Genomic DNA, 26,765 nt, shown 5'->3' on the forward strand with positions numbered 1-26,765 from the left:
CCGATATGACATTCTTTTTTTGTTTAATTTACACTGTAGATAAAATTCATACTTACTGTGGGAAGTCCTGTGGCACTTTATAGACTAACAGACATTTTGGAGCATAAGCTTTCGTGGGCAAGGTCTTTGCCCACGAATGCTTACACTCCAAAATATCCATTAGTCTATAAGGTGCCACAGGGCTTCTTGTTTTTGAAGAGGCAGACTAATTTGGCGACCTTTCTGATACTTTCTGTGCTATCCTGTACTGAGCCCCTTTCAGACTGTCACAGGGGAAGCACACACACATCATGCGGTCTCTTGAAAATTTCACTCATGCTACTTATTTTTTTGCCCTCTTGATTTAAAATTCGCTGTTACTGAAATTTTTCCCCTCATAGTGCATAACAAAAATGAGGTGACAATCTACAAAAAATTTCCCACAGAGCACATAAAAGGATGCAGAGTAGCAGAAGCAGGAAAAAAACTGCCCTTTGTTCATCTATATACATCACAGACTTCGTACTTGCAACTACATAATGAAACTAATCCTGTACGAAGAAGAAAGAGAGAGATTTGATTCCCCACTCTTCCTTCCCAATACAAACACATTCATGCTTTCAAAGCACATCACACATATATTTTACACTCACACATGTGAAATTGGGGAGTCCTTGAATTTGTAGGGTAATGGTCTTATGAAGCCCTTATCTCTGTTGTAATATGAACAAATAATATCAATGTAATAATTAACAATATTACCACGGGCTCTGCGAGGTGACCATGAAATGGTCTGGGAACTGAATTACCTGGTTTCACTCCCCATCACTAAGGAAGCATTGAGCTAAGCAGATTCAAGAATTGGTTAGGAGTTTATTCATTACTTTACTCACAGCAGACTTGACCTCTGTATTTCTCAGGCTGTAGATCAGGGGGTTCAACATGGGGATCACCAGCGTATAAAACACTGACGCTATTTTGTCCGTGTCCATGGAATAGCTGGAGGAAGGTCGGAAATACATAAAAAGGAGAGTGCCATGAAACATGACCACCGCAATCAAGTGACAAGTACAGGTGGAGAAGGCTTTGCGTCGACCTTCAGCAGAGCGGATCTGCAGGATGGTAAAGATGATATAGACATAGGAGAGGAGGACAGTCACAACGCTGCTCACTACAATGTAGCACATGGAGGCAAATATCACAATCTCACTGACGCGGGTGTCAGAGCAAGAGAGCGCCAGCAGTGGGGGGATGTCACAGCAGAAATGATTAATGATGTTGGAGCTGCAGAATGACAGCTGAAATGTAAAACACGTGAGTATTGATGAATCCACCAACCCCACAACATAGACCCCAGCCACCAGCTGATTACAACGCTGCCTAGACATGGTGACCCTATAGCCCAGTGGGTTACAGATGGCCACATAACGGTCATACGCCATCACAGCCAGCAAGAGACACTCAATATCTTGAAAAAAGATAACAAAATACATTTGCATAGCACAGGCAGTGTAGGAAATGCTTTGCCACTTGGCTAAGAAATTCATTAACATCTTTGGAGAAATTACGGAGGAATAACACAGATCACAGAGAGACAAACTGCTGAGGAAAAAGTACATGGGGTTGTGGAGTCGGGGGTCAATAATTATTAACAAAACCATCCCCCCATTCCCCACCAATGTAATGACATAAATTAGTAGGAACAATGCAAACAGGGGGACCTGAAGCTCTGGACGATCAGTCAGTCCTGAGAGAATGAACTCAGTCACCACTGAGTGATTTCCCTCTTCCATTTCCTCTGAGCAGAGATCAGGCAGCTTCAGTGAGATGAGCAGGTAGATAAAGCAGGCAACTTATGGCTTCACTGTAATGCAGTAAATGGAAATCAGTTTCTTAACAGGCACCAGCACGAAATGAGGGAAGGTCTTTTTCCACAGAGCCAGATGCTCACAGGTGGCCATTCCAGTCGTTCCATACAATGCAAAGTCTCTACAAATAGAAGAACATAGATGTAAAATCACATCCCCACACACAAACGCTTCTGTTCCCTACTCTGAGCAACAAACAGTGAGTTGTGACTATGCTGTGCGAGAGTCAGGATGAAAACCTGTCTCAGTCTGATGAGGTTATTCCTTATATCATTCAGAGGTGGGAATGAATGGGTGTGACTCTCTCTACCAACTATGGATGAGGTTAGCTCCATGGCTCAGCATCTAGGTTTGGGATAATTTTTTTTAACTGTGTTGAATAAGCTTTCTGAAACTGAATTCATTTGTCCATATGAAAATCCAGACATATAATGAAGGGCTGTGGCTTCAGTGACAAAATAATTTCCTATATCTTAAAACCAAAAAGATGGTTCTGTTAGCTTGATAAGTAGGAACTGGGCTAGGGCTTTTAGTGCTGGAAGTCTTGAATTCAGTAGCTGCCAGCCTCCATCATGTCTGCATGCGTATGACTGTTGAAGGACAGCAGCATGTACCTGCTGAGGAGAGAGAGATGTGGTGGCCTTTCCTTATTGACAGAAACTGTCAGTTTAGAGCATTTCAGAAGCTTTATATGGAGATCTACGATCTATGGCACATGATCCCTGAAACAACTGGGATATTTGTCTTCAGAGAGACATTTTATTAATGAGCTCAATGAACCAAAGCCACCTTTGGTGTGAATTATGCCCAGAGGATTAATTGTCTCCTTCTTTCCTCCTGGGCTATTAAATGATGCAATCTCTATCAGAGTTACAAAGTGTGATCTTAGGGGTATATTTCATCCTTCTGTGTTTAGTGTAAGCTGATGATGAGCAGAGCTGATCAACAAAGTGTCGAGTTGTGTTATTGTTTCTGGAAACCAGCATCTCAGAACTACCATGGGGTCGCTCAGATACCCCACCCAACATTCTTTTCCACAGCTCCCTGGCTGAACTACACCCTCCAAGGTAGATGATGGGCTTTCCCCCTGGTGAGTTGCCCTGGAACATCACTAGAGTCCCACAGCCACTCTTCGGGAGAAGGGATTTGGTGTTTTGATGGAAAGCTGCTAACTTGATAGTAAAATAATTGCATGAAAATGTTAGTTGTAATGATAATCCAATTCCTCACAAAAAACAGCAAGAAAAAAACATTTTACCAGGAAAATGGCCAGCCAACCTCAACAAAAGTTTGTGAATTAAAGAAACAGAAGGAGAAAGAGACTTGGAACACAATAGCTGAGTCTACACGTGCACGCTACTTCGAAGTAGTGACACTAACTTCGAAATAGCGCCCGTCGCGGCTACACGCGTCGGGCGCTATTTCGAAGTTAACTTTGACGTTAGGCGGCGAGATGTCGAAGTCGCTAACCTCATGAGGGGATCGGAATAGCGCCCTACTTCGACGTTCAACGTCGAAGTAGGGACCGTGTAGATGATCCACGTCCCGCAACGTCGAAATTGCCGAGTCCTCCATGGTGGCCTTCAGCTGAGGGGTTGAGAGATGCTCTCTCTCCAGCCCGTGCGGGGCTCTATGGTCACCGTGGGCAGCAGCCCTTAGCCCAGGGCTTCTGGCTGCTGCTGCTGCAGCTGGGGATCCATGCTGCAGGCACAGGGTCTGCAACCAGTTGTCGGCTCTGTGTATCTTGTGTTGTTTAGTGCAACTGTGTCTGGGAGGGGCCCTTTAAGGGAGCAGCTTGCTGTTGAGTCCGCCCTGTGACCCTGTCTGCAGCTGTGCCTGGCACCCTTATTTCGATGTGTGCTACTTGGGCGTGTAGACGTACCCTCGCAGTGCCTATTTTGATGTGGTGCCGTGCAACGTTGAAGTTGAACATCGACGTTGCCAGCCCTGGAGGACGTGTAGACGTTATTCATCGAAATAGCCTATTTCGATGTTGCTACATCGAAATAAGCTATTTCGATGTTGGCTTCACGTGTAGACGTAGCCAATAATTGTTAACAGCTCAGAATCACCTTTTTCTAATTCCAACAGGTGGAATACAAAGACTGTAGAATATGTAGGAATACTGTGGATTATTTAGCTAGCTAGTTATCACAGACCAATCACTATCGTATTCTGTGTTCTTCTCTTATTATGTCACTTTCCAGTGTAGAATAAAGAGGCTTCCCTGTTTTTCTTGATGGAGACCACATCATGACCAGAAAAGCTGTGACCACAAATATCTGCTCTCCATTGTTAATTGGGTGCTTCACTGTAAAGGTGGAAATGACCCTTCTGAAATAGTCTGTAGTTGCCTCTTCTCATTCCAACTCTCCAGAGGCAGCCTTTTCCAAAGCTTTCCTTAATTCTGGGCAACTATTGAAATATGGGTCTTAAATTATTTCCATTTCCTTTTGTCCATCTCTGAATAACAGTAATCATAGTTACCTGTCTTTTAATAAGGTTCATAAATGTTGTAGTTCCTTGGATGGACCTATAGTGGGGTGGTTGACTCACACAGGTGGAAAAGGAGTTAAGACACCTTCGGAGAGGCTTCACAGAAACCACCCAAACAGAAGACAGCTTATTGAGCCAGCCTGTAGGGAAAAGTCTTGGTGGAGCACCCAGTCAGGGTCAGTCTGGCCATGTAAGAAGGGCTGCTGAGCGGAGCAGAGGTAATCTCTCCATGGAATGCTGCCCAGATTGATTGTCTGGAGAGGAGCACCGTAGATAAAGCAGTGGTCATCAAGGTTGAGGGAATGAATAGGAGCCACAGCCTAAGTGACAGCCAGCCTGAAGCCCTGATACTGAAGAGTCTGGGGCTAAAGAAAAATGATCCAGGGAAACAGACAGCAGAAGTTGGAGGAGGGTCATTTGGTGGTTGCCATCTATAGGGTCATTCAGGGAAAACCCAGAATAGCGGGTGGGCCTGGGTCCCTCCTTTTTAGCATCCCACTTGCCAGTGAGGAGGTGGCTGGTATCCAGACTGTAGTATGTGCCTGAGGACAAGGGCTGAACCTTGGGCTGCATTTGTCTGCTAAGGCAAATGGCACTACTCAAAGCATTGCTGGATCACAGAACAGAGGAGATGACAGAGTGGGGGCCCAGAATGTCATGTCCAGATCAGAGGTGATGGTGCTGAGGCGTCACCTGAGGAGGGTGCATTATAGCAGAGCTAAGCCCCAGAGCTGCCAGCAGAAGGCACTGCTGCAGTGAGCCCTGGCCCTGGAGCTATAGAATCATAGAGTCATAGAACACTAGAACTGGAAGGGACCTCAAGAGGTCATCGAGTCCAGTTCCCTGCCCTCTTGGCGGGACCAAACACCATCCAGACCATCCCTGATAGGTGTCTAGCAAACCGGCTCTTAAATGTCTCCAGTGATGGAGATTCCACAACCTTCCCAGGTGACTTATTCCAGCGTTTAACCGCTCTGACAGTTAGGAATTTTTTACCTAATGTCTAATCTAAATCTCCTCTGTTTCAGTTTAAGCCCATTGCTTCTTGTCCTATCCTCAGAGGCCAAGGAGAACAATTTTTCTCTCACCTCCCTGTAACCCTCTTTGAAATACTTGAAAACTGCTGTCATGTCCCCTCTAAATCTTCTCTTTTCTAAACTAAACAAGCCCAGTTCTTTCAGTCGTCCCTCACAGCTCATGTTCTCCAGACCTTTCATCACTCTTGTTGCTCTTCTCTGGACTTTTTCCAATACTTGAAATACTCCAATTGAGGCCTAACGAGTGCTCATTGGAGCGGAAGACTGATTTCTTGTGTCTTGCTCACTATGCTCCTGTTAATACATCCCAGGTTCATGTTTGCTTTTTTGGCAACAGCATCACACAGCTGACTCATATTTAGCTTGTTGTCCACTATCACCCCTAAGTCCCTTTCCCCAGTAATCTTTCCTAGAGAGTCGCTTCCCATTCTATAAGTATGAAGCTGACTCTTTCTTCCGAACTGGAGCACTTTGCATTTTTCCTTATTAAACTTCCTCCTGTTTACCTCAGACCATTTCTCCAGTTTGTCCAGATCATTGTGAGTTATGAACCTATCCTTCAAAGCAGTTGCAACCCCTCCCAGATTGGTATCAGGCCTGCTACAGGCCCTCATGAAAGTAGTAGCTCTGAGCACGTCATAATCTATTGCAAACAACAAGAAGTCCTGTGGTGCCTTATAGGCTAACAGATATTTTGGAGCATAAGCTTTCATGGGCAAAGACCCGCTTCGTCAGATGCATGAGACTCAAATATCTATCTCAAACATCGCTCCAAAATATCTGTTAGTCTATAAGGTGCCACAGGACTTATTGTTCTCGAAGATACAGACTAACACGGCTACCTCTCTGATACATAATCTATTGCATTTATCATTCAAACTTCCATCTTTGGTGGCACAGTATTATCTCTATTACATCTATGTCATATCTCTATTACCTCTAATATCTCTATTACCTCTATGACAATCAGAGGCATGGAAAATAAATGCCCTTCTTCCAGGTTTTGCAGCAGGTCTGCAGTTGAGCCAGGAGCTAAGTCCCAAATTACTGCATAATAGCAGTTATCTACTGACCAGAAATTTTGCCTTCTCATGGTTACACAAGAATAGTTGTGTAGAATGTATATGTAAAAGAGTGGTGACCCAACCCCTCATTCTCTATGGTAGTGCAATCTTCTTCAGATTCCTCTGTAGGTCTCCCAAAGCTGAAAATCAATCATAGATGTGCAGTTCCTGCTATGACAATTGAGTAGCTGGACTCGACATATCTATGACTGACTTATCTGGCCATCCTTACAGAGGGAGGTGAACAAGAGAAACTCTCCTGTTGACTCCCTTACTCTTTGCGATAATGACCATACCAGGGTTGACTGTTGAGCTGTGATAGTTCTATTTCACGCTTCCCCACTAGGTGTGTGAAATCAAACCGGGTTGATCTTCCAGTAAGTATAGATGTAGATTGGCTACAATCAATATGAAAGGCACCTACATTATGGTATTGTTGCAGCATCAGAGCTGAGTCATTGCAGTGGCTTTAGTGTATCATCTCCCCTCGCTATTAAAGTTATTTTTCTCTCCTTCCTGTCACTCTTCTCTCTCACCTGATGAAGCTCTTCCTTATGATTGGTAAATATGTTGAGAAAAAATAAAAATTCTCCTTGCAGGATAATTCCTTCCTTCCTTTCACATGACAAGGCTTGTGAGTAAGGGGAGAGACATAGTAGATGTTGTATTCCTAGATTTTAGTAAAGTATTTGATAAAGTCTCGCATGACCTTTTCATTAATAAGCTGGGGAAAAAAACCTAATTGGTGCTACTATAATGTGGGTGCATAACCAGTTGGACAGATGTTTCCAGAGGTTCATGAGAAGTAATTCTTCCTCTCTAGTCTGCATTGGTTAGGCCTCAGTTTGTGTATTGTGTCCAGTTCCGGGCACCACATTTCAGGAAATATGTGGACAAAATTGAGAATGACCAGAGAAAGGCAAAAGATGAAAACATGACCTATGGAGGATATTGAAAGATATGGGTTTGGTTAGCCTGGAAAAGAGAAGACCAAAAAGGGACATGATAATAGCTTTCAAGCATCTAAAATGTTGTTAAAAGGAAGAGGGAGAAAAAAATTCTCTTTAACCTCTGAGGGTTGGACAAGAAGCAATGGGCCTAAATTTCAGGAAGGGAGACTTCTTAACTCAGGGCTGTTAAGCACTGGAATACATTGCCTAAAGAGGTCATAAAGATTTTTCAGAGCAGGTTAGACAGACACTTATCAGAGATGGTCTAGATGGTTCTTGGTTCTTCTATGAGTGCAGGTGACTGGATGTGATGACCTCTTGAGGTTCCAGCTAGTTCTGTGATTGTATGAATGACTCACTTGAATTTCACTTATAGGCCAAAAGGCTCTTAAAAGAATCAGTTAGCCCATGACTTGGTGGCACCTCTTTGTTTTTCCTTCTTTAGCCTACAATAAGCTGAGAAGGATGGAAACAATATGAGGCCAGAACCGTAAATCAGACCCAAAACCAAACCTCTTTCCCCTTGGTAACCACATTGACATTACTCTTTATGCCTCTGGAGCTACTGCATCAGATAGCAGTTGTTAAATTTGGCTTTGGTTGCTTTGATACTTGCTCCCTGGTGCATACTTGCTCCCAGTAGAATAGGTGTGCAGAGTATGTGCAATTAATGTTGTTTTGTCTTTCCTTGTGCGAATGGAACACAGAGATGAGAGCATCAGCTCGTGTTGAGCACTGTATCTCCCATGATGGCTTTTTAATATAATATTAGAATGAAATGGAAGTATTCCATTTTATTTGTTGGTCACTGGTCTAAAAATCTTTCTAAGTAATTTCCCAGCATTGTTCTATATAGCTTGGACCAGACTCTTCTCTCAGTTACACGAGGATAACTCCAGAGGAATGCCAATAATGTTCCCAGTGTTAAAATGGATTCTGCTGTAGCTTAGCTCATAATCAGGCTGACAACATATCCAATATAATGTGTACCAGACCCTTGAACATGGGAAGTGATCTCAAAACCACTACTCCCAAACTGGGAAACTTTTGGCAAATCTCTTAAATACCTTGGCTATATCTGCATTAGAGAGTTTTGTCGACAAAACTGACCTTTTGATGACAAAACTAAGGGAGTGTCTACACACAAAAGTCATTTTGTTGACAGAGTCTGGACAAAACAGAACGCTTTCCCTGACTGTGTTATCCCTCTCCACTCTGAGGAATAACTCTTCTGTTCACAGAGTTCTGTCGACTAAAGTGCTGTGGGACCCTTTTTTGACAGATAGGACTTCTGGCTGACCAGGCAGCCCCGTTTGCAGAGCTTCTAGTCAGCCATTCTTTCGCGAGAAGGTTGGGAAGTCTGGCTGCTCTCTATCAACAGAGTGGATTACTCTTTCGATTTGATTTTATGCGTAGACACACTCTGTCGACAGAAGCTTTGCCCGGAGATCTCTTCTGACAGTGACTTCTGTCGACAGACTGCTGTCGTGTAGAACTAGCCCTTATGTCATAGGGACTCTGGACAATGGATTACATGAAATTAACACCAATTTGCGAAGTGTTGTGAGCGCTAAAAGTTCTTAAAGCTGTATGTCACTGTTACTATATCACACTTTAAGCTCTGTAGCAATTGTATAAAATTTGTCTTCAATTTCTTTTCCTCTTTAAAGCCCAGCATATGTATTAATCATGTAATCTAAACATTTGGGGTATATGAAGAGATCACGCCCAAGGCTCTGGGCTTTCTCTCTTTCAGCTCCATGAGGAAGAGAATCACATGTTGCTTTTCAATATGAGAGCATACAGCATGAACCTCTAGGACACAAGGCCTAATGATGCTGAATGCAATGTATGTCTTATACACTCCAGAACCCTCCTGGACAACACCAGATCATATAAAATCTGTCCTTTTTTAGTAAGAGAGAATGAAAGGCACACATCCTATTCTCAAGGAGATGATCTCAAATATTTCAATACAAAAGCAAGCTGTCTGCATTAAAACAATAATAAACATGTATTGTCTAGAGCAACGAAGCAAAAACCTGAAATTGGTCGCAGAAAATGAAAGGTAAAAAGATACTAATACCTAACATAACAAGCTAAATATAATGAAAGCAAAGATTTCCCTCAGCACCTGTTTTGTGGTCTTACTGGTTAGATGCCTTTCAGTTAGAATCTTCTCCCTCTTTTTCTTTCAGAAGGTGTTGATGCCATGAGCAGAGCAAAATGGAGAAAGAGAACTTTGGGACTTTTCCCTTCTCCACTCAAAGTCATATTTCTCTTTGGCACAAATCATCTCCTGTTGAAGGTCAGGAGACTAAAGCCGCATCTACACATGCCACTTCTTCGAAATAGCGCCCGTCACGGCTACACGTGTTGGGTGCTATTTCGATGTTAACATCGATGTTAGGCGGCGAGACGTCAAAGCCGCTAACCCCATGAGGGGATGGGAATAGCGCCCTACTTCGAAGTTGAACGTCAAAGTAGGGCACGTGTAGACGATCCGCGTCCCGCACCATCGAAATAGCGGGGTCCGCCATGGCGGCCATCAGCTGAGGGGTTGAGAGACGCTCTCTCTCCAGCCCCTGCGGGGCTCTATGGTCACCGTGTGCAGCAGCCCTTAGCCCAGGGCTTCTGGCTGCTGCTGCTGCAGCTGGGGATCCATGCTGCATGCACAGGGTCTGCAACCAGTTGTTGGCTCTGTGGATCTTGTGTTGTTTAGTGCAACTGTGTCTGGGAGGGGCCCTTTAAGGGAGCGGCTTGCTGTTGAGTCCGCCCTGTGACCCTGTCTGCAGCTGTGCCTGGCACCCTTATTTTGATGTGTGCTACTTTGGCATGTAGACGTTCCCTCGCAGCACCTATTTCGATGTGGTACTGCACAACGTCGATGTTGAACGTCGACGTTGCCAGCCCTGGAGGACGTGTAGACGTTATTCATCGAAATAGCCTATTTCGATGTCGCCACATCGAAATAGGCTACTTCGATGTAGGCTTCACGTGTAGACATAGCCTAAGTCTGAGTGGACCAAAAAACCCAGCTGTTTGTCAAAACATAGACTTCTCATTCATACCCTTCTTCCTGCCTGAGAATAGTCCCTATCCAGGTGAGATATGATTCGATTTGGCTGAAACCTGGCTGAGGCATCAGTTTGATTTTTTTTTTGCCTGAAGAACTGCTTTGTCTCTGCTTTTCTCAGATTGGCTCAATAATATTATACAGTAGAATCTTATAATTTTAGACATCATGGTGCCACATGCATTTTTATTAGGGCAATGGTGAGCAGTAAATTATGAGCTTTATGTATAGAATGAGGGACTGTGTTGCCATTCTTGCATCTGTGTTTTACACCACTGCTGTACCGCTGTCATGAGAATGAAATCTTGTTAGCAGGTACATGATAGTCTAGCACTCTGTAACTCGTGGCTTAGTTCCCAGGTCTCTTGTGCAACTCAAAGGTAGACATTTACTTTCTCTGTGCCTCTGCTCTTGTTTTATACAATGGAGACAATACCACACAAGCTACTGTGGAAGTTCTGATGATCAATACTATAGCCAATTTGAGGTGCTCAGCACCATTGCGTTGATGAGGGCCATATAAGGAACCATGACATTTTATGAAACCTGTTATAAAGCAAGCAACTATGCTTACTACTATTCAGAGATGAGTAAAGGGAGCAAGAAAGAATTAAAACCCACATTTTCATACTTGTCCGTAGGTACCCTGAATTAGTGAGAGCTTTTCAAAACAGTGCTTCTGGAGAGTTGGAATGAGATGAAGCAGCTACATATTGTGTGCATGACCAGTTCTTTTTATTTCAAATAATTCCTACATTCCTACATTAAAGGAATAAATTTAATTTTTCATCTCATGAGGAAAATAAAAACAATGATGCTAAAACAAATGGTCGTTTTATTTCATTTTGTACTTATATAAAGTCAAATTATATGGCAGTGTAGGAATGAAATACCAAACTGCCTTTACTGTAGTCATCATCAAATGCTGGAGCATCTTGTCAGGTCATTGATGTTGCATATAGAAGCTGAGATCACCATGTTTGGGAGTTTTGAGGGTCTACTCCCTTATCCCATTTGCACCAAGATATACAAACGGTCTTGAAATTCAAAGGCTCCACAACCTATTCCTGTTGATAGCATTCAGTGTAGTGACCAAGCCATTAAGATTTACTGAAATTTCTTTTGGATTAATAATTTGTTCTCAAACACAATGCAGTTGTGGTTCACTTGAAACTTTTCACAGCTGTGTTACAAATGGCTTTGTCCCAAAACAATGTGCATGTGTCTGTGGTAGGATTTGCATGCTGATCATGAAACAGCTGAAAGCGGGAGGTAGTGAGACATGCTCCCTTTGTAATGTTTGCCCGCTTGTTAGGTTTTTCACCTGTGAGTGGAGAAACCAAGTTTAATTTCCACTTTTGTCCAAAGCTGGGAAAACAGGGGCACTTGGGTTTCCCACTTTTGCAGAAATCCCCCCAGCTACTGAGAGGTGTGCCACTCCAATCTGGTTTCATCTCAGTCTCGACTATGAAAATTGTTCTGTTATGGATAACTTAAGAAATGACCATTGGACTAGCAGTAAGAAGTTGAGCATCTCAACTTCAATGTGGGTGCTCCTAGCAACCAGTTAACAGAACCCCTCTTTCTTTCTGTGCCTGTGATTCTTCCCAAGCTTTATCCAAAATGCAGCAGTTTCAAGAGGAGAAACAGGCTACCTCCATGCTACTGGCTAAATTGACGCTGTTGCAATAAATAAAGCAGTGTTTATTGAGCATGTTCACTGAAGACATGCTAGCTCAATGGTAGTGCACTTGTCCATCATCTGTACCTCCCCAGCCTTAGAGACTATGTTCCACCATGGATATTTCCCAGGGCATGTCTACACCAACACTGTCAGCTGCTCCAGTTCCGTTACATCACTTACATAACTACATAATCTGATGGGAAATCTGTTGTAAATCAGGTCAAGTTAAATCAACTTCAAGTAGCATAACTTAAATCAACTTACAGTATTGGCATCAACCTGCCTGTGAAAGATCCAAGAAAGAACAAAGCCCAGTCACTTTAATGGATTAGATGCAGGGAAGGGGTTGACCTGTACCTCCCACATCCCAAGTGAATGGTTACTGAATTAAAGTTTACTAAAAAAGCATAAGCATCACCTCCTCTTCCAGTGCCATCCATATCATCAGTATTGCCCTTCATTCTCTTTGTTTTTAAATGGAAAAGTACCCAGGAGGGATGTTCCATTTCTGATTTTGTAAAATGTTTCCTTCGACCCTCAATGGAAACTTTGCTCAGTGTTTTCGATTTGTCAAACATTTAGAGAATTTCCAGATTTGCATCAGGTTGAAATGAATATTTTCAAAGTGACTGTGAACTCAACAATCAGCGACCGGCCCAGCTTTATCCGTTTCTTTCTCACAATCTCATGAGCCACACAATTCCCACAGTCCCTAGTCTTTGGAATCTATGAATCTTTCCAACAGAACTATGGGCAAGAGCCGTAGAGAACCTGCTGCTGAGTTACAATTTGCCAGATATAATTTATCTTTTTAAAAAGTTATGCTGTTTAGAAAACTCAGAGTTTCTGTAGTATTTTGCATTTAGTTCAGTGTGGACTCTCAAAGAGAAAGTATGGACACCTCACTCTCTTGTGGAAACATTACCCTTGCCCTCACTTCTTTTGGTGTCCACTTCACAAAATAAATGCCATTGTGATAGAATCTACTTCCTCCTCCCAGTGCATGGACATAAACCAGCCGACAATCTCTGCAACAGCCCCACAGAGCAGACAAAGGGCTGCAGAGTAGCAGGAGCATGTGCCAAACTCCCTTTTCTTGCAGCCAGAGCAATCACACCCTTCATACTTTCAATAGCATAATGAAAGCAAACCAAAAAAGATGGAGCTAAATTAGATGCTTCTCTCTTCTTTCCCAATACAAACATCTCCATGCTTTCAAACACATCACATTTATTTATTGTGGTAGACTATAGCCTGCAGCAGGCAACAGCAGCCTCATGGAGGGTTAATATGTGGGCAGCTGGATGTGTGCGTGTATGTTTCCTAGAGACAGAGGCTTACCCAGGATCAGCCAGCAGCAGCAAGCTAACCCAGCACCTGCTGCCAATTCAGCACCTGTGGCTAATTAAGGCCTGTGGAACCCTTCAAAAGTGCTTTCCTTCAGGTGAGCAGGGGAAAGGAGATGCAGGATGGATGAAGAGGAAGCAAGGCATGTGGAAGGAGAACTTCCAAGAAGCAAGAGCTGCTGCAACCACCTGACAAAGGTACTGGGGAAGCATCTGATGGAAGTGACCCAGGGAGGCAGTTGCTGAACCAGGAGGGACCAGGGAGGTAAGACCCTCTAACTGCAGCTGCATGGTGTCCCTGGGCCAGAGTCTGGTCCCCCCAGACCACCCCACAATCCAGGGCAGCTCTAGAGGGTGGGAGGAGATGAGGCGCACCTAAGGGGGTCTCCTCTGCTAATGACTGTATTTTGGACTGTGCCAATGACGAGAATGACTCAGTGATGCCATGACCCAGGCCTCTGTGAGAACAAGAGGCAGAGCAGGGACACGGCGAGTCTCTGAGGCCACACCTAAACCATCATGAAGTGCAGGACCCAAGGAGGAGGACAGTCTTGGGGTGCTGTAACATTATATATGCACACATGAGAAACAGGTGCCTACTTAAATTTTGCTGGGGCAAGAGACTAATGAAGCATTGCCTTCAGCCTTGCAAGGTTTCTTGGAATACAAACAAATAGATAGTTATAGCAACAACCGATACTACCACTTGCTCTGTGAAAATACATTGCAATGGACTGGGAATTGAATTCACCTCTTTCTGCTCTGCATCACTAAACTAGTACTCAGAGAAAAAGATTCACAGGTTGCCTCGGAATTTACTGATTGATTTCCTCAGGGCTTCTTTCACCTCTGTATTTCTCAGGCTGTAGACAATGGGGTTTAGCATAGGGATCACAGCTGTGTAAAACACTGACGCTACTTTGTCTGTCATCTGGGAATAGTTGGAGGTGGGACGTAAATAAATGAAGAGTAGAGTGCCATGAAGCATACCCACTGTGATCAAGTGGAACGTGCAGGTGGAAAAGGCCTTGCGCCGGCCTTCTGCAGAGCGGATCTGCAAGATGGTGGAGATGATAAAGATGTAGGAGAGGACGATGATCACAAAGCTGCTCATTACAATATAGCACATGGAAGAAAACATTAGAATCTCATTGATATGGGTGTCGGAGCAGGAGAGCGCCAGCAGTGGGGGGATGTCACAGCAGAAATAATTAATGACATTGGAGCTGCAGAATGTCAGCTGAAAAGTAGAACAAGTGAGTATCATTGAATCCACCAACCCCAGAGCGTAGCATCCAGCCACCAGCTGATGACAACGCCACCTGCACATGGTGATCCTATAGAGCAGTGGGTTACAAATAGCCACATACCGGTCATATGCCATCGCAGCCAACAAGAGGCACTCAATATCTGAAAAAGACACAAAGAAGTAGATTTGCACAGCGCAGGCAGTATAAGAAATGGTTTTCCTCTTGGTTAAGAAATTGAACAACATCCTGGGGGCGATTACTGAGGCATAACAGAGATCACAGAAAGACAAATTCCTGAGGAAAAAATACATGGGGGTATGTAGTCTTGGCTCAGTTGTGATTAATAAGATCATCCCACCATTCCCCAGCAGGGTGATAACATAAATCAATAGGAAAACACTGAACAGGGGGACCTGCAGCTCCAGATGATCAGTCAGTCCTGAGAGAATGAACTCAGTCACCACAGAGTGATTTCCCTTTTCCATCTCCTCTGAGCAGAGATCAGACAGCTACAGTGATGTGGGAATGTTGATTGCCTGGGCAACCTATCCCTTTGCGGTAATGAAGGAAGTGAAGGGAGATTGGTTTCCTAATGGACACCAGCACTGGATAGGAGAAGCCTGTAGTCCCAAGAGCCAGATGTTCACCTCTCGTCATTCCAGTTGTTTCATAAAATGCACACACTGCACAAATACAAGGACATGCAGGTTAGTCATGCCTCCACAAAGAACAGTCCTGTACATTAATCCTGTCACTGTTGTGAGAGAATCAGGATGAAAGCTATCTCAGACTGAAGAGCTTTTTCCTTAGCTCAAGAGGCGGTGACAATAAATGGGTATCAGCCTTCCTACCCTTCTTGGGAAAGAAGAGATCTGTGGTTCAGCCTCTCAGTTTAAGGTAAAGCTTGCTCACTGTGCTAATTAAAATCTTTGGAACCTGAAAATGATGTTTACATAGGTTTTGGGGTTTCCATACAAACCAAACAAATGCATTGCCTTAAGTGACTATATAATTGCCTATTTTTCCCAGCCAGTGAGTTCATTCCTTTAGCTCAAGAAGTAGGCGTTTTAGCTGAGGCTTTTAGTGGTCAAGGTCTTAAATTGGAAACCTGCTGATCAATAATGTGTCTGTATGCATGTGTGTCAGGGTGCCAGGCAATAGCACCTACCTGCTCAGAAGATATGTGTGGCGGCGTTTCAGCATTGACAGAAGCTGCAATTGAGAACATTCAAGAGGTTTTATACTGAGATTTGTGATCGACGGGACATGGTTCCGGAAGCAGATGGGAATTCTGAACTCAGAGAGAAACAGCATCTAATTAATGAGCTCAGTGACTTTAAGTGCAGCTCTTGCCCTAGGGACTCATTTGACCTTCTCTTTCCTCCTGTGTCATTAAATGATGCAGTTTTCAGAGACATGGAGTGTGAGGTTAGGGCTAACTGAAGACTTGGTGGCCTCTGGAGGTCCCTTCCAGTTCTAGTACTCTGTGATTTAGTTTGGGGTTTTCAGTTCAGGTTGGGTACTGAGTTGAGCTGATCTGGAAAGTGTTCTTTTGTTTTGTTATTTGTGGATACTGAAAATTTAATATTATGATGCAGCAAAACCAAGGGGTCTCTCAGGATCCTAATACCATGACTCTATTTCATGGGTCACACTCCTAAAGTGTACTGTATCTCTGTGATACTTAATGGTCTCTGTTTAGCAACAAGCTTAGAAGCAAAGGAACAGAAAGATAGAAATAAAATGCAGTAATTGTCTGTAACTGTAGCTGAAATATCCTCAGATATTTCTGCTTTCAAAATCATCTTATCTCAATACATGGAGTGTAAAATGTATGTCACATCTAGGAGTATCAATCTATCCATCCATCTATCTATCTTTCCATCTGTCTCTGTTACCATGGTATTCTATATCCTTCCCTTGCTCGTTTCCTCCCCAAAGCATGAAAGATAGGTTCATGATGGAGACCATTTGACAACCAAAGTTGCTCAAGAGGAGATCACAGCATTCTGCTCTCCATTGTGAATTTGGTACTTCTCTGTTAATAATGTTCCATCTAACTTTTCATGTATGTTCAGACTGAATTTTGACATGTGAAATGCCAAAACCAAGGTGATGTGCATATACCACTTGTATAAACAAGAAACCTATATACAAGTTATATTTTAAAAGTTCGTTGCTATCGAAGAAGAAATAAGAATAATAAAATAAGAAATATTTAACAAAATGCACAGCTTAAAATTTTGTAGGAAGAAAGAAAGAAAGAAAGAGCCCTTGGAATATATGTTTATCAACATTTCCAGTATCTCAAACTAGTACACACAGTAAAATGTGGATACAGTAAACAGCAATTAAATAAAGTCACATGGGCATTAAGAGAGACCACCAAAAATATGGAACTGAAGCCCAAATAAATAACCCATTCCCACCATGGAACACTAAATGTCCAGAGAAAGCTATCCTCGGAAAATGAAGCATCTGCCAAAACATTACCATCCTTTGATATTTGCCATTCAAAAAAACTTTCCTTCTTGATTGCATATTATCTGCACACAGCGCTCATCTGTAAGATGAGCCTAAACCAATGTATGAGTCAACTGGAAAGAGTCATGCTCTCATTGCAAATATTCATACAATATTTTCTGCGTCTGCAAAGGAGAGTGAAAGGCCTTCACTCAGGCTAGTACAATTTCTCTGGGATATCAACTCTGACTTTAATTACTACATCGCACATATGGTACAGAAACAATAAGGAATACACTGGCCCAAGAATACAAAGCCACAAATGAGTGTCAGCACTCAAAAAGCAAAAGAAATTAATATGGTAAATGGTTATGGGTGTTTTAAACAATGTTTAGGGCTTATAAGCTGCAAATGCAATGGAGCCCTGTACAAACAGGCAGGTTCTCCTGGTGTCATTTTGTGCCACCAGCTGAAAAATGTACAAGCCCTGGAGCACATTACCACATAGCCTTGAAGTTTACAGGCAGATCCTTGCTTTAAAGAGCTTGCAAATAAGGTCTTTATCCTAACACCTTGAACTCCCACCTGACCTGGTGCTGCTTGCTACTAGTGAGTAAATGGGAGTTCTCTGGTGAGCCAAAACTCAGTCAGGCACCAAAGATCTGGCCTTAATAGTTTCCAATATCTCTCCCTAAACAAATTCTGAAACATAATGGAAATCACTTGTTTGGACAAGAGAATTTCCTTTACATACTAGTATTTTTTGGGGAGAACTGCCTCTCCCCTGCAGCGGCAGCCACTGAGCTGAGGTTGGGAGGAAGGACCATCCCTCCCAACCGTCACATCACTGGAACTGGTGAGAACCTTATATCTTCCGGCTGCCAGTGCCCAGCAAATTCTAAATTCCCCTTAACTCTTCTCTCACCCCACCTGCTTCCCATTTCCTTCATTTCACCACACTGCCCCTCATGTACTTCCTATACTCACAAAGACCACAACCTCACCTTACATGTGTATTCTGTCAAAGGTCCAGGCACCTATTAATGGAGCCACAACACTGTAGATGCACCAGGTAGGTGTGCAGCCCTTTATTCCCTCATATACACCCACACAGACACACATGTTGGAGGAAATTATTTTTTTCTTTGCAAATTCCTTTTATTTCATGGGGAACTGGAATTCAAGAATGAAAAATAGCACAGTCCCCATGACAGAGGGGACCATTCAGTTCTTGTACTCTTCAGAGCTGGGATGTTTCCAGTAGAGGGCACTATATGGCTAGGGATTTCCTCTTGTGAAATAACCCTCATAATAACCATGTCAGCTCTTATACATTGTAAATATCTCTAATCTTCTTGCAGTTCCCAGGAAGTTGGTGGCTTAATTGAAAAACAGATAAGCTCTGCCTGCACAATCTCCTGCATGGAGATTTTGGGTATCTATCTAACAGAGATGTTCTTGCTTTTATTAGTGGGTGAGGTTCCATGCCCTGTGTTATGCAAATGACAGGTTAGAAATCATGAGTCTATTGAATATCTGCATGAATTGAATGATGTCAGTGAGCCAGTTCCGTGGCATAGCTTCATAGAAGTAAATCAAACTGGAACTTCAGCACCACGGACACCTCAGTATCAGGGACTGGTGGAATAAGAAGGCATTCCTGGCTGGCTAATGTGCCTCAATGTACATTTACCCTGAGTTAATGGTGAAGCGTCAGTGAATCTTGGGGTCATTCGGAAGTGGTCCAAGTCACTCAAAGCAGTTAAGTTAGAAGGAGATTGTGATATATGGCTACTAGTATTACAGGTCTCCAGACTGGGACCTGGATCAGAAGATAGTCCGCTGAGGAAGTGGCATGCCCACCCTTCAAATCTTTAAAGAGGCCCTTTGGAAATTGTCCTACAAGCAATGCTTTGTCCCTGTCCAGCCATCTGGTCAAGGTGATGAAGAAAGCATGTGCTTGATCCCCCTACCCTGTCACATAAAAGCATCGAGTGTCACTGAAACCTTCTTCATTCCTTAAGAGATGCCACTTAGGATTCTGAGAAGGAAATCTACTACTTGTACCAAAAATCTCCCCAAAAGATAGGACTGTAGTCTTCCCTTAATGAATGAAAGTGGGGGATGTCAAATCTAACAAGAATCACTGATGGACGACCATGAAGTCTGATGAATTTGGCTCCTGCCCCAGAAACCCTTCAAAGACCTATTTCAAGAACTCTCTGGGGTTTGGAGCTAGATCCCGACCTCACTGAGACCAGACCATAAGATAATAAGGTTCCAATCCATGCTGATGCATGTTGGGTCCCCTTCATAGCTGGGTATCTAAGTTATGTACACACTATGAACCCATTGCTATGTCTCTCTTTGGAGATGGGAGGGATGGGAGTGAATAGTTTAATGGCAATGTAATATTTTTACTTTTCCATAGAATTTAAAAGGCATTACTGTGCAATCTAGAGTTTGGTTACTGTGCAATCTAGAATTTGGTTGGACTGTACTGATGATTACACAGAATGAGCAGTGGCTATGACTTTTTGGTATGCTTCACCAATAATAGTATTTTGTATTTTATATTTTACATGCTCGGATAGCTGCTTTGGTTTGTATAATCTTGTATGTGGAAGAGTGTACCTTGTGGTGGGGAAGGAATTGCTTCTGTGTTCATTTTCTTTTGTTAACATTTAAAAATATACCTTGTAATGTAACAGAGTCATCAAGCTGGAAGAGAAACAAAGCATGTTCAAAAAGGTAATGGAAAAGTAGCAGGGAACATCCTGCCATATAAACATTTTGTCTCATGGTAATTAGGTGGAAAAGGATTATCTAAAGAAGAGGAAGACATCCCAAGGTGCCCCCCCCTTTCTCGCACACAAACACACACACACACACACACACACTTTCTCATTGATTAACTGCATTTGAAGGCATAAAGGATAGAGGAAGTATCCATTAGATTGGCAGATGGGTCCTGACCTAAAAAGTTTGGTCAGTAAGACTGTTGAAAACATGTGGTGAGAATTTTTATTTGAATTTCAACATAATTTGTTAAGTGAGACAAAAGTTGCATTTTAGCTTCATATTTCTTGTAATCATGCCAGACTTCTATGCTTCAGTCTCTATACTCACTCAAAATCTATCACTCTGTAGTCAAAAAACTTGTTTTATTGGTTTGTTCAATGCCATATATTTGAATTGAAAAGTCTGGGACATTCAGTTGCATGCATATGATTGCCATGAATGAAATAAAGGACAATGTAGCATACACTATCAAGAAGGAAGCTGGGAAGAACAGGGCATAGATTTCTGGTGGGAAATCAGAGACTGAGGTGTGTGTTAAGGTCACCCTGCAATGTAACTAAGGCTGGTGGGAGCTTGAGTATAATCTAGGTGTGGCTGAGAGGCTGCAGTTACTCAAAAATGATCTGGGAATGACTTGCATATTGGAAGATTGTTTGGAAGTGGCCCAGGTGGAAGCTGCTTCACTGAGGCATTGCAAGGCATAGAATCATAGCATGCTAGAACTGGAAGACCTCAAAAGGTCATCAAGTCCAGTTCTTTGCACTCACAGCAGGACCACGCACCATCTAAACCATCCCTGGCAGCTGTTTGTCTAATCTGTTCTTAAATATCTCCAATGATGGAGACTCTACAACTAAATCCAGGCAATCTATTCCAGTGTTTCACCACCCCATTGGTTAGGAAGATTTCCTAATGTCCAACCTAATCCTCCCTTGATACAATTTAAGCCCATTGCTTCTTGTCCTAGCTTCAGAAGTTAAGGAAAATAGTGTTTCTCCCTTTTCCTACTCACACACTTTTAGGTACTTGAAAGATGTTGCCGTGTTTGCCCTCAGTCTTCTCGACCTCAAATTGAACAACCTCATTGTTTTAGTTATTCCCCAGAGGTCATGATTTCCAAACCTTTAGTACTTGTGCTGCTTTTTATGACCTTTTTCCAATTTGTCCACACCTTTCCTGAAATGTGCTGCCCAGACCTGGACATAATACACCTCTAGTTGAGGCCTAATCAGTGTAGAGCAAAGTGGATGTATTACTTCTCATGTCTGGATTATGACAGTCCTGGTAATGCATCCTGGAGTGATGTTTGCTTTTTTTTCTGCAACAGTGGCACAAAGAAAAGTTTGCAGCCAGTGATGACACAGCTGCTGATTAATCTGGGTTACTCTCTGGTAAACCACAGCCACCTATCTAGAATATATTCCAGTAAACCAGAAGGCTACGGTTGTACTACAGCATGTTGTCAACAGAAGTCACTGTCGGAATAGACATTCCAATGAAACTTCGTTGACAGATCACATCTACACATAAAAGTGGATCAATCTTTTGATCCACTCTGTTGACAAAAGAGCCCCCCAGAGCATCTCCAAAGCTTTTTTGTTGATAGTTTCTATTGACAAACCACATTTCATGTGTAGATGCTCAATGAGTTGTCAGCATAACCCAAGTTTTGTTGACAAAGCTCGCTAGTATAACCAAAGTTGAAGTGTGTTCTGAGTGCAGTGTAGATAGACATGGAAGAGGGAGGACACCACAGGGAAGGATCCATGCACTGATCTATGGCGCCTTTCCTTATGGACATGGTTGCCATCACCTTTCTCCAAGGAAATCCATGACAAGCCCAGTAATGATTCTTCCCTTGTTCCTTGGGGTAGCAGAAAATATCCCTCACTCATGTGTAAGCATGGTTGGTACTAATTGCCCCCTTGTCCCATGTGGCACAAACTTGTGATGCTTGAAGATTTGTTTTCATTATGAGGAAAAATTGATGATACAAGTCATCTCTATTCTTTTGTGTAATCTTTGGGGGCAGGGTTATAAAGAATGCACACAAGGTCTTGCTTCCCTGAACATCAATGGAATGTAAGCCAGTCATTTCTTCATTAAAGGGCCATTGTGTGAAGAAAGAAGATGACAACCATCGAACAACTGTGGTGAATTTATTTCAGTCAGATTCCTCAGAATTAAGAAATAAAGTATGGTGATAGCTTTCCACAGGGAAGCCGGTCTGCTCTGTAATCTTTCTCCTGGGGCTCCAGCACCAGTCAATGGCTCATGCTACTGATGTCAGCTGTGGCCAAATCCACAGCATAGCCTTAAGGTTTCCATGCTTTGTCAATATTTAACTAGGGGGACATGAAGAAATGTATTGAAAGAAGGGAAAGATATAAATGGGTCATTGACAAGTGTTTCAACACCTCACTTTTGTCAAGGACTTCGCTTCAAGAAGTCTAACTGAACTCATTCAAAATGAGCCATTGTTGCTTTCATACTACCACGGGTGTTCACTCATGAAACATTGAAAACATTTGCCTATACATTTCCAGGCTATGTGGTAAAATACCCTTACTGCTATGGCTATCAGAACTCTATTACTTACATTAATTTCTCTTGTCTCTTACTTCATAGAATCATAGAGCTGGAAGAGACCTAAAAAAGTCATCGAGTCCAGCCCCCTGTTCTAAGCAGGACCAAACCCATCAGATCAGCCCAGCCAGGACTTTGTCAAGCTGAGACTTAAACAACTCCAGGGATGGAGACTCCACTACTTCCCTGCGTAGACGATTCCAATGCTTCACCACCCTCCTAGTGAAAAAGTTTTTCTTAATGTTCAACCTGAACCTTCCCAACCGCAACTTGAGACCATTGTTCTGTGTTCTGCCATCTGTGACCACTGTAAACAGCCTTTCCCCAGCCTCTTTGCAACCTCCCTTCAGTAAGTTGAAGGCTGTTATCAAGTTCCCCCTCAGTTTTCTCTTCTGCAGACTAAACAGTCCCAATTTACTGGTGCGTGGTATTTAAAGTTGGAAAGTCTCTAGGGTTATAGCTTGTGGAAGAGCAAAACAAAAAGTGTTAAAGAAGACCAGACAATTAATAAATGAATCTTTACAGTGGGATGCTAAAGTGAAAAGTGTAGCAGATGCTGCTACAAAAAGACCCCAAGGATGCCAGCCCCTTCCTGATTTTTTTTTAAAAATGTGTGCTTTGGTTGAATTATGTGGGAGCCTGGGGGTGAAGTCTCCCTCTACTTCTACAGTTAGCATCAATGAATACTGGCTCATCTTATCAATTATTTGATGTTGGCTATAGAAGCTAAAATCACCAACATGGGGAGTTTTCAGGGTCCACTCCTTTAGTGGAAAGATATAGAAAGGGCCTTGAAATTCAAAGGCTCCTTAATTCAGTTCCATAACACTCCCATCAACACACAATAGTACAAATACTGCTGTAAATCAAGCTGAGTTGCATAAACACCGTAATTTAGCTTTACATATAGGATTAGCATCAACCAATTCTGACAAAGATCCAGGAGAGAATACATCCCAATCGCCAGGGCCCATGCTCAAATTGCTTCTGTCCACCAGACAGAGGGAGAATTAACCTGTGTTCCTCACATGCCACATGAGCGCTCTAATTACTGGGTTTAAATTTGCAAAGGAAGGAGCACCACCACTGCCTCTTTCGCTCCCAGCCATTTACTTAGTCTTGATCTTTATTGTCTTTGCCTTTCCATTGAAAAGAGCCTATGAAGAGAAGGGAATGTTCCCTAGCTGATCAACTTCCTTTGACCTCGAAGGAGATGCTGTTCAATGTTTTAAACTGGCCAAACATTTAAGGAATTTTTTATATATGGATCAGGTTGAGTTGAACTTATTTTTCAATTTGTTATAACCCCCATTTTTCTAACACAAAAATCAGTTATTGGCCACGCTCTAACAATATCTCATTCACAGTTCCCCAAGACAAACCTGGTCCCTGATGTTCGGAGTCTATAATAATTTCCAGTAGAACTAACAGGAAGAACTCAAAGCCAACATGCTGATGTAGTATAAATATGTAGAGTCTGAAAGGAATTTTATACTTCTGTTTAATGTTTGTGATAAAAGAACTCACACTTTCAGTGTTATTTTGTATTCAGTTCAGCACAGACTGTCACAGAGGAGGAACACACATTGTACTTTCTCTCGGAAATGTTAAATTTCCACTTCCTCGTTTTATTTTTCCCCTAAAATAAAGTCCATTGTAAAGGAAATCACCTTTTCCCTTCCAGATGCATGGGCACAAATCAGGTGACAATCCCTACAACAGTCCCATAAAGCCCAAAATAGGTTGCATAGTAGCAAAACTGGATGAAAAACTCCTTTTTGGTCACCCTTAGAAGTCACACACTTCATGCTTTCAACTGCATAACAAAACCAACCTCACTGCAGAGAAGAGACAGAGAGAGGTTTGATTCCCCGCTCTTCGTTCCCAATACGAAGAACTCCATTCTTTCAAAGCACATACATTTTTATGCTCACACATGTGAAAGAGGTGCCTCCTTGAATTTCACTGGGACAACACACAAATGAGGATCTGATTTCAGTGGTTGCTTGTAGGATCGTAAAACAAATTATTATAAAAATAATTAATGGGCAGGAGGTTGAAAACAAATAAAAGGAAGTTCCTCTTTACACAGAACATGGTCAACCTGTGGAACTCCTTGCGAGAGGAGGATGTGAAATCTGGGTCTGTAACAGGGTTTAAAAAAGAGCTGGATAAGTTCATGGAGATTAAGTCCATTACTGGCTATTAGCCAGGATGGGTAAGAAATGGTGGCCCTAGCCACTGTATGTCAGAAGCAGGAGAGAGATCAATGTCAGTTTGGTTCACTACCTCTGGGGCACATGGTATTGGCCACTGTAAGTACACAGGATACTGAGCTAGAGGTACCTTTGGTCTGACCTAGTATGGCCACTCTTGTGTTTCTCATGTTCTGATTAATAATCGTAATCATAATAATAGTCATAACAATAATATTATAATGAACAACACAGAAATTGGTTACAGAAAATAACACAATACTTGGCTGAGAATTGAAGTCACCTGTTTCCACCCCTCATCACTAAACTGCTACTGACTTAAATGAATTCAAGAATTGATCAGGAGTTTATTCATCACATTCCTCAGGGCTTCCTTCACCTCTGTGTTCCTCAGGCTGTAGATGAGGGGGTTCAACATGGGGATCACCACCGTGTAAAACACGCAGGCTATTTTGTCCATGTCCATATTGCTGGAGGTGGGATGCAAACATACAAAGAGCTGTGTGCCATAAAATATGACCACAGCCGTTAAGTGGAAAGTGCAGGTGGAGAAGGCTTTGCGCTGCCCTTCGGCAGAGCGGATCTGCAGGATAGTGCAGATGATATAGATGTAGGACAGGAGGACAATCACAACACCACCCAATATAATAAAGCCCATGAAGACAAACATCACAATGTCATTGAAGTGTGTATCAATGCAGGAGAGCACCAGCAGTGGGCGAATATCACAATAGAAGTGATTGATGACATTGGAGCTACAGAATGAGAGCTGAAATGTACAACATGTGTGTATCAGTGCATCCACCAACCCCACAGCATAGCATCCAGCCGCCAGCTGGTTACAGCGCTGCCTGGACATGACTACCGTATAGAGCAGTGGATTGCAGATAGCCACATAACGGTCATAGGCCATCACAGCCAGCAAGAGACACTCAATATCTGCACAAGAGATAAAGAAATACAATTGCACAGCGCAAGAAGTATAGGAAATGCTGTTGCTCTTGGCTAAAAAATTGAGCAACATCTTAGGGACAATTGTAGATGAATAGCAGAGATCACAGAAAGACAAATTCCTGAGGAAAAAGTACATGGGGGTGTGGAGTCTTGAATTAATTGTGATTAATAAGATCATCCCCCCATTCCCCACCAGGGTGATAATATAGGTAAGTAGGAACAATACAAAAAGAGGGGCCTGCAGCTCTGGATGATCTGTCAGTCCTGAGAGAATGAAGTCAGTCACCATCGAGTGATTTCCCTCTTCCATCTCCTCTGAGCAGAGATCAGGCAGCTACAGTGATATGGGCAGGTATACAGCTCGGGTATCCCATATTTCCTCTATAACAAATCCAGTGAGGAAAAATGGAGATCCATCTCTTAATAGGTACCAGTCCTGGATCAGGGAAGGACTTCATCCACTGAGCCAGAAGTTCATAGCTGGTCATTCCAGTTCCATTCAATGCACGCAGTGTACAGATCCATAGACACACAAGAGATCAATCATGCCCTACCCATGAACACCCTGTTCACTAATCCAAGCAGCAAATAGTGACTCGTGACTCTGCTGTGAGGGAGTCATGGAGAAAACCAAGTCAGTCATGAGGTTATTTCTTCACCTGAGAAGTGGTGAGAGTGAAGGAGTGTCAACGCCATCTCCCTCTTTCAGCAAAGGCAGCTGTGTAGCTTGGCATGATGTGTGGCTGGGAAGCTCACTCGCTCTGCTAATTAAGTTTCCTGGCATCCGAAAATGTAATTTTCATTATTCTTTATGAAAACCTAGTCATGAAGGGCTGAGGCTTCCGTGACTGTGGAATTACCCCTTATTTCCAAACAAAGAAGTCGTTCTTTTAGTGTGATGAGTGAGGATGAGTAGAATGAGGCTTTTAGTACTGGAGATCTTGAACTCAATATCTGTCGATCACAATGTGTGTTTGTGTGTGTGTGTGTGTGT

The 26,765-nt window shown here is 42.7% G+C and overlaps 3 protein-coding genes across 3 annotated transcripts; all 3 read right to left on the reverse strand.

Annotated features, from left to right (window-relative positions):
• Nucleotides 1-833: 833 nt before the first annotated feature.
• LOC142014085 (olfactory receptor 5AR1-like) lies at nucleotides 834-1,772 on the reverse strand. The gene has a single exon (XM_074996111.1). It carries the CDS (start codon nucleotides 1,770-1,772, stop codon nucleotides 834-836), a length of 939 nt encoding a protein of 312 aa, XP_074852212.1.
• Nucleotides 1,773-14,296: 12,524 nt separating this feature from the next.
• LOC142015190 (olfactory receptor 5AR1-like) lies at nucleotides 14,297-15,238 on the reverse strand. The gene has a single exon (XM_074998606.1). The coding sequence runs from the start codon at nucleotides 15,233-15,235 to the stop codon at nucleotides 14,297-14,299; it is 939 nt and encodes a 312-aa protein (XP_074854707.1). The 5' UTR covers nucleotides 15,236-15,238.
• A 9,907-nt stretch (nucleotides 15,239-25,145) lies between these two features.
• Nucleotides 25,146-26,081, reverse strand: LOC142014086 (olfactory receptor 5AR1-like). Its single transcript, XM_074996112.1, has one exon. It carries the CDS (start codon nucleotides 26,079-26,081, stop codon nucleotides 25,146-25,148), a length of 936 nt encoding a protein of 311 aa, XP_074852213.1.
• Nucleotides 26,082-26,765: the final 684 nt, after the last annotated feature.

The sequence above is a fragment of the Carettochelys insculpta genome, chromosome 6 (assembly GCF_033958435.1).
Source record: "Carettochelys insculpta isolate YL-2023 chromosome 6, ASM3395843v1, whole genome shotgun sequence".
Lineage (NCBI taxonomy): Eukaryota > Metazoa > Chordata > Testudines > Carettochelyidae > Carettochelys > Carettochelys insculpta.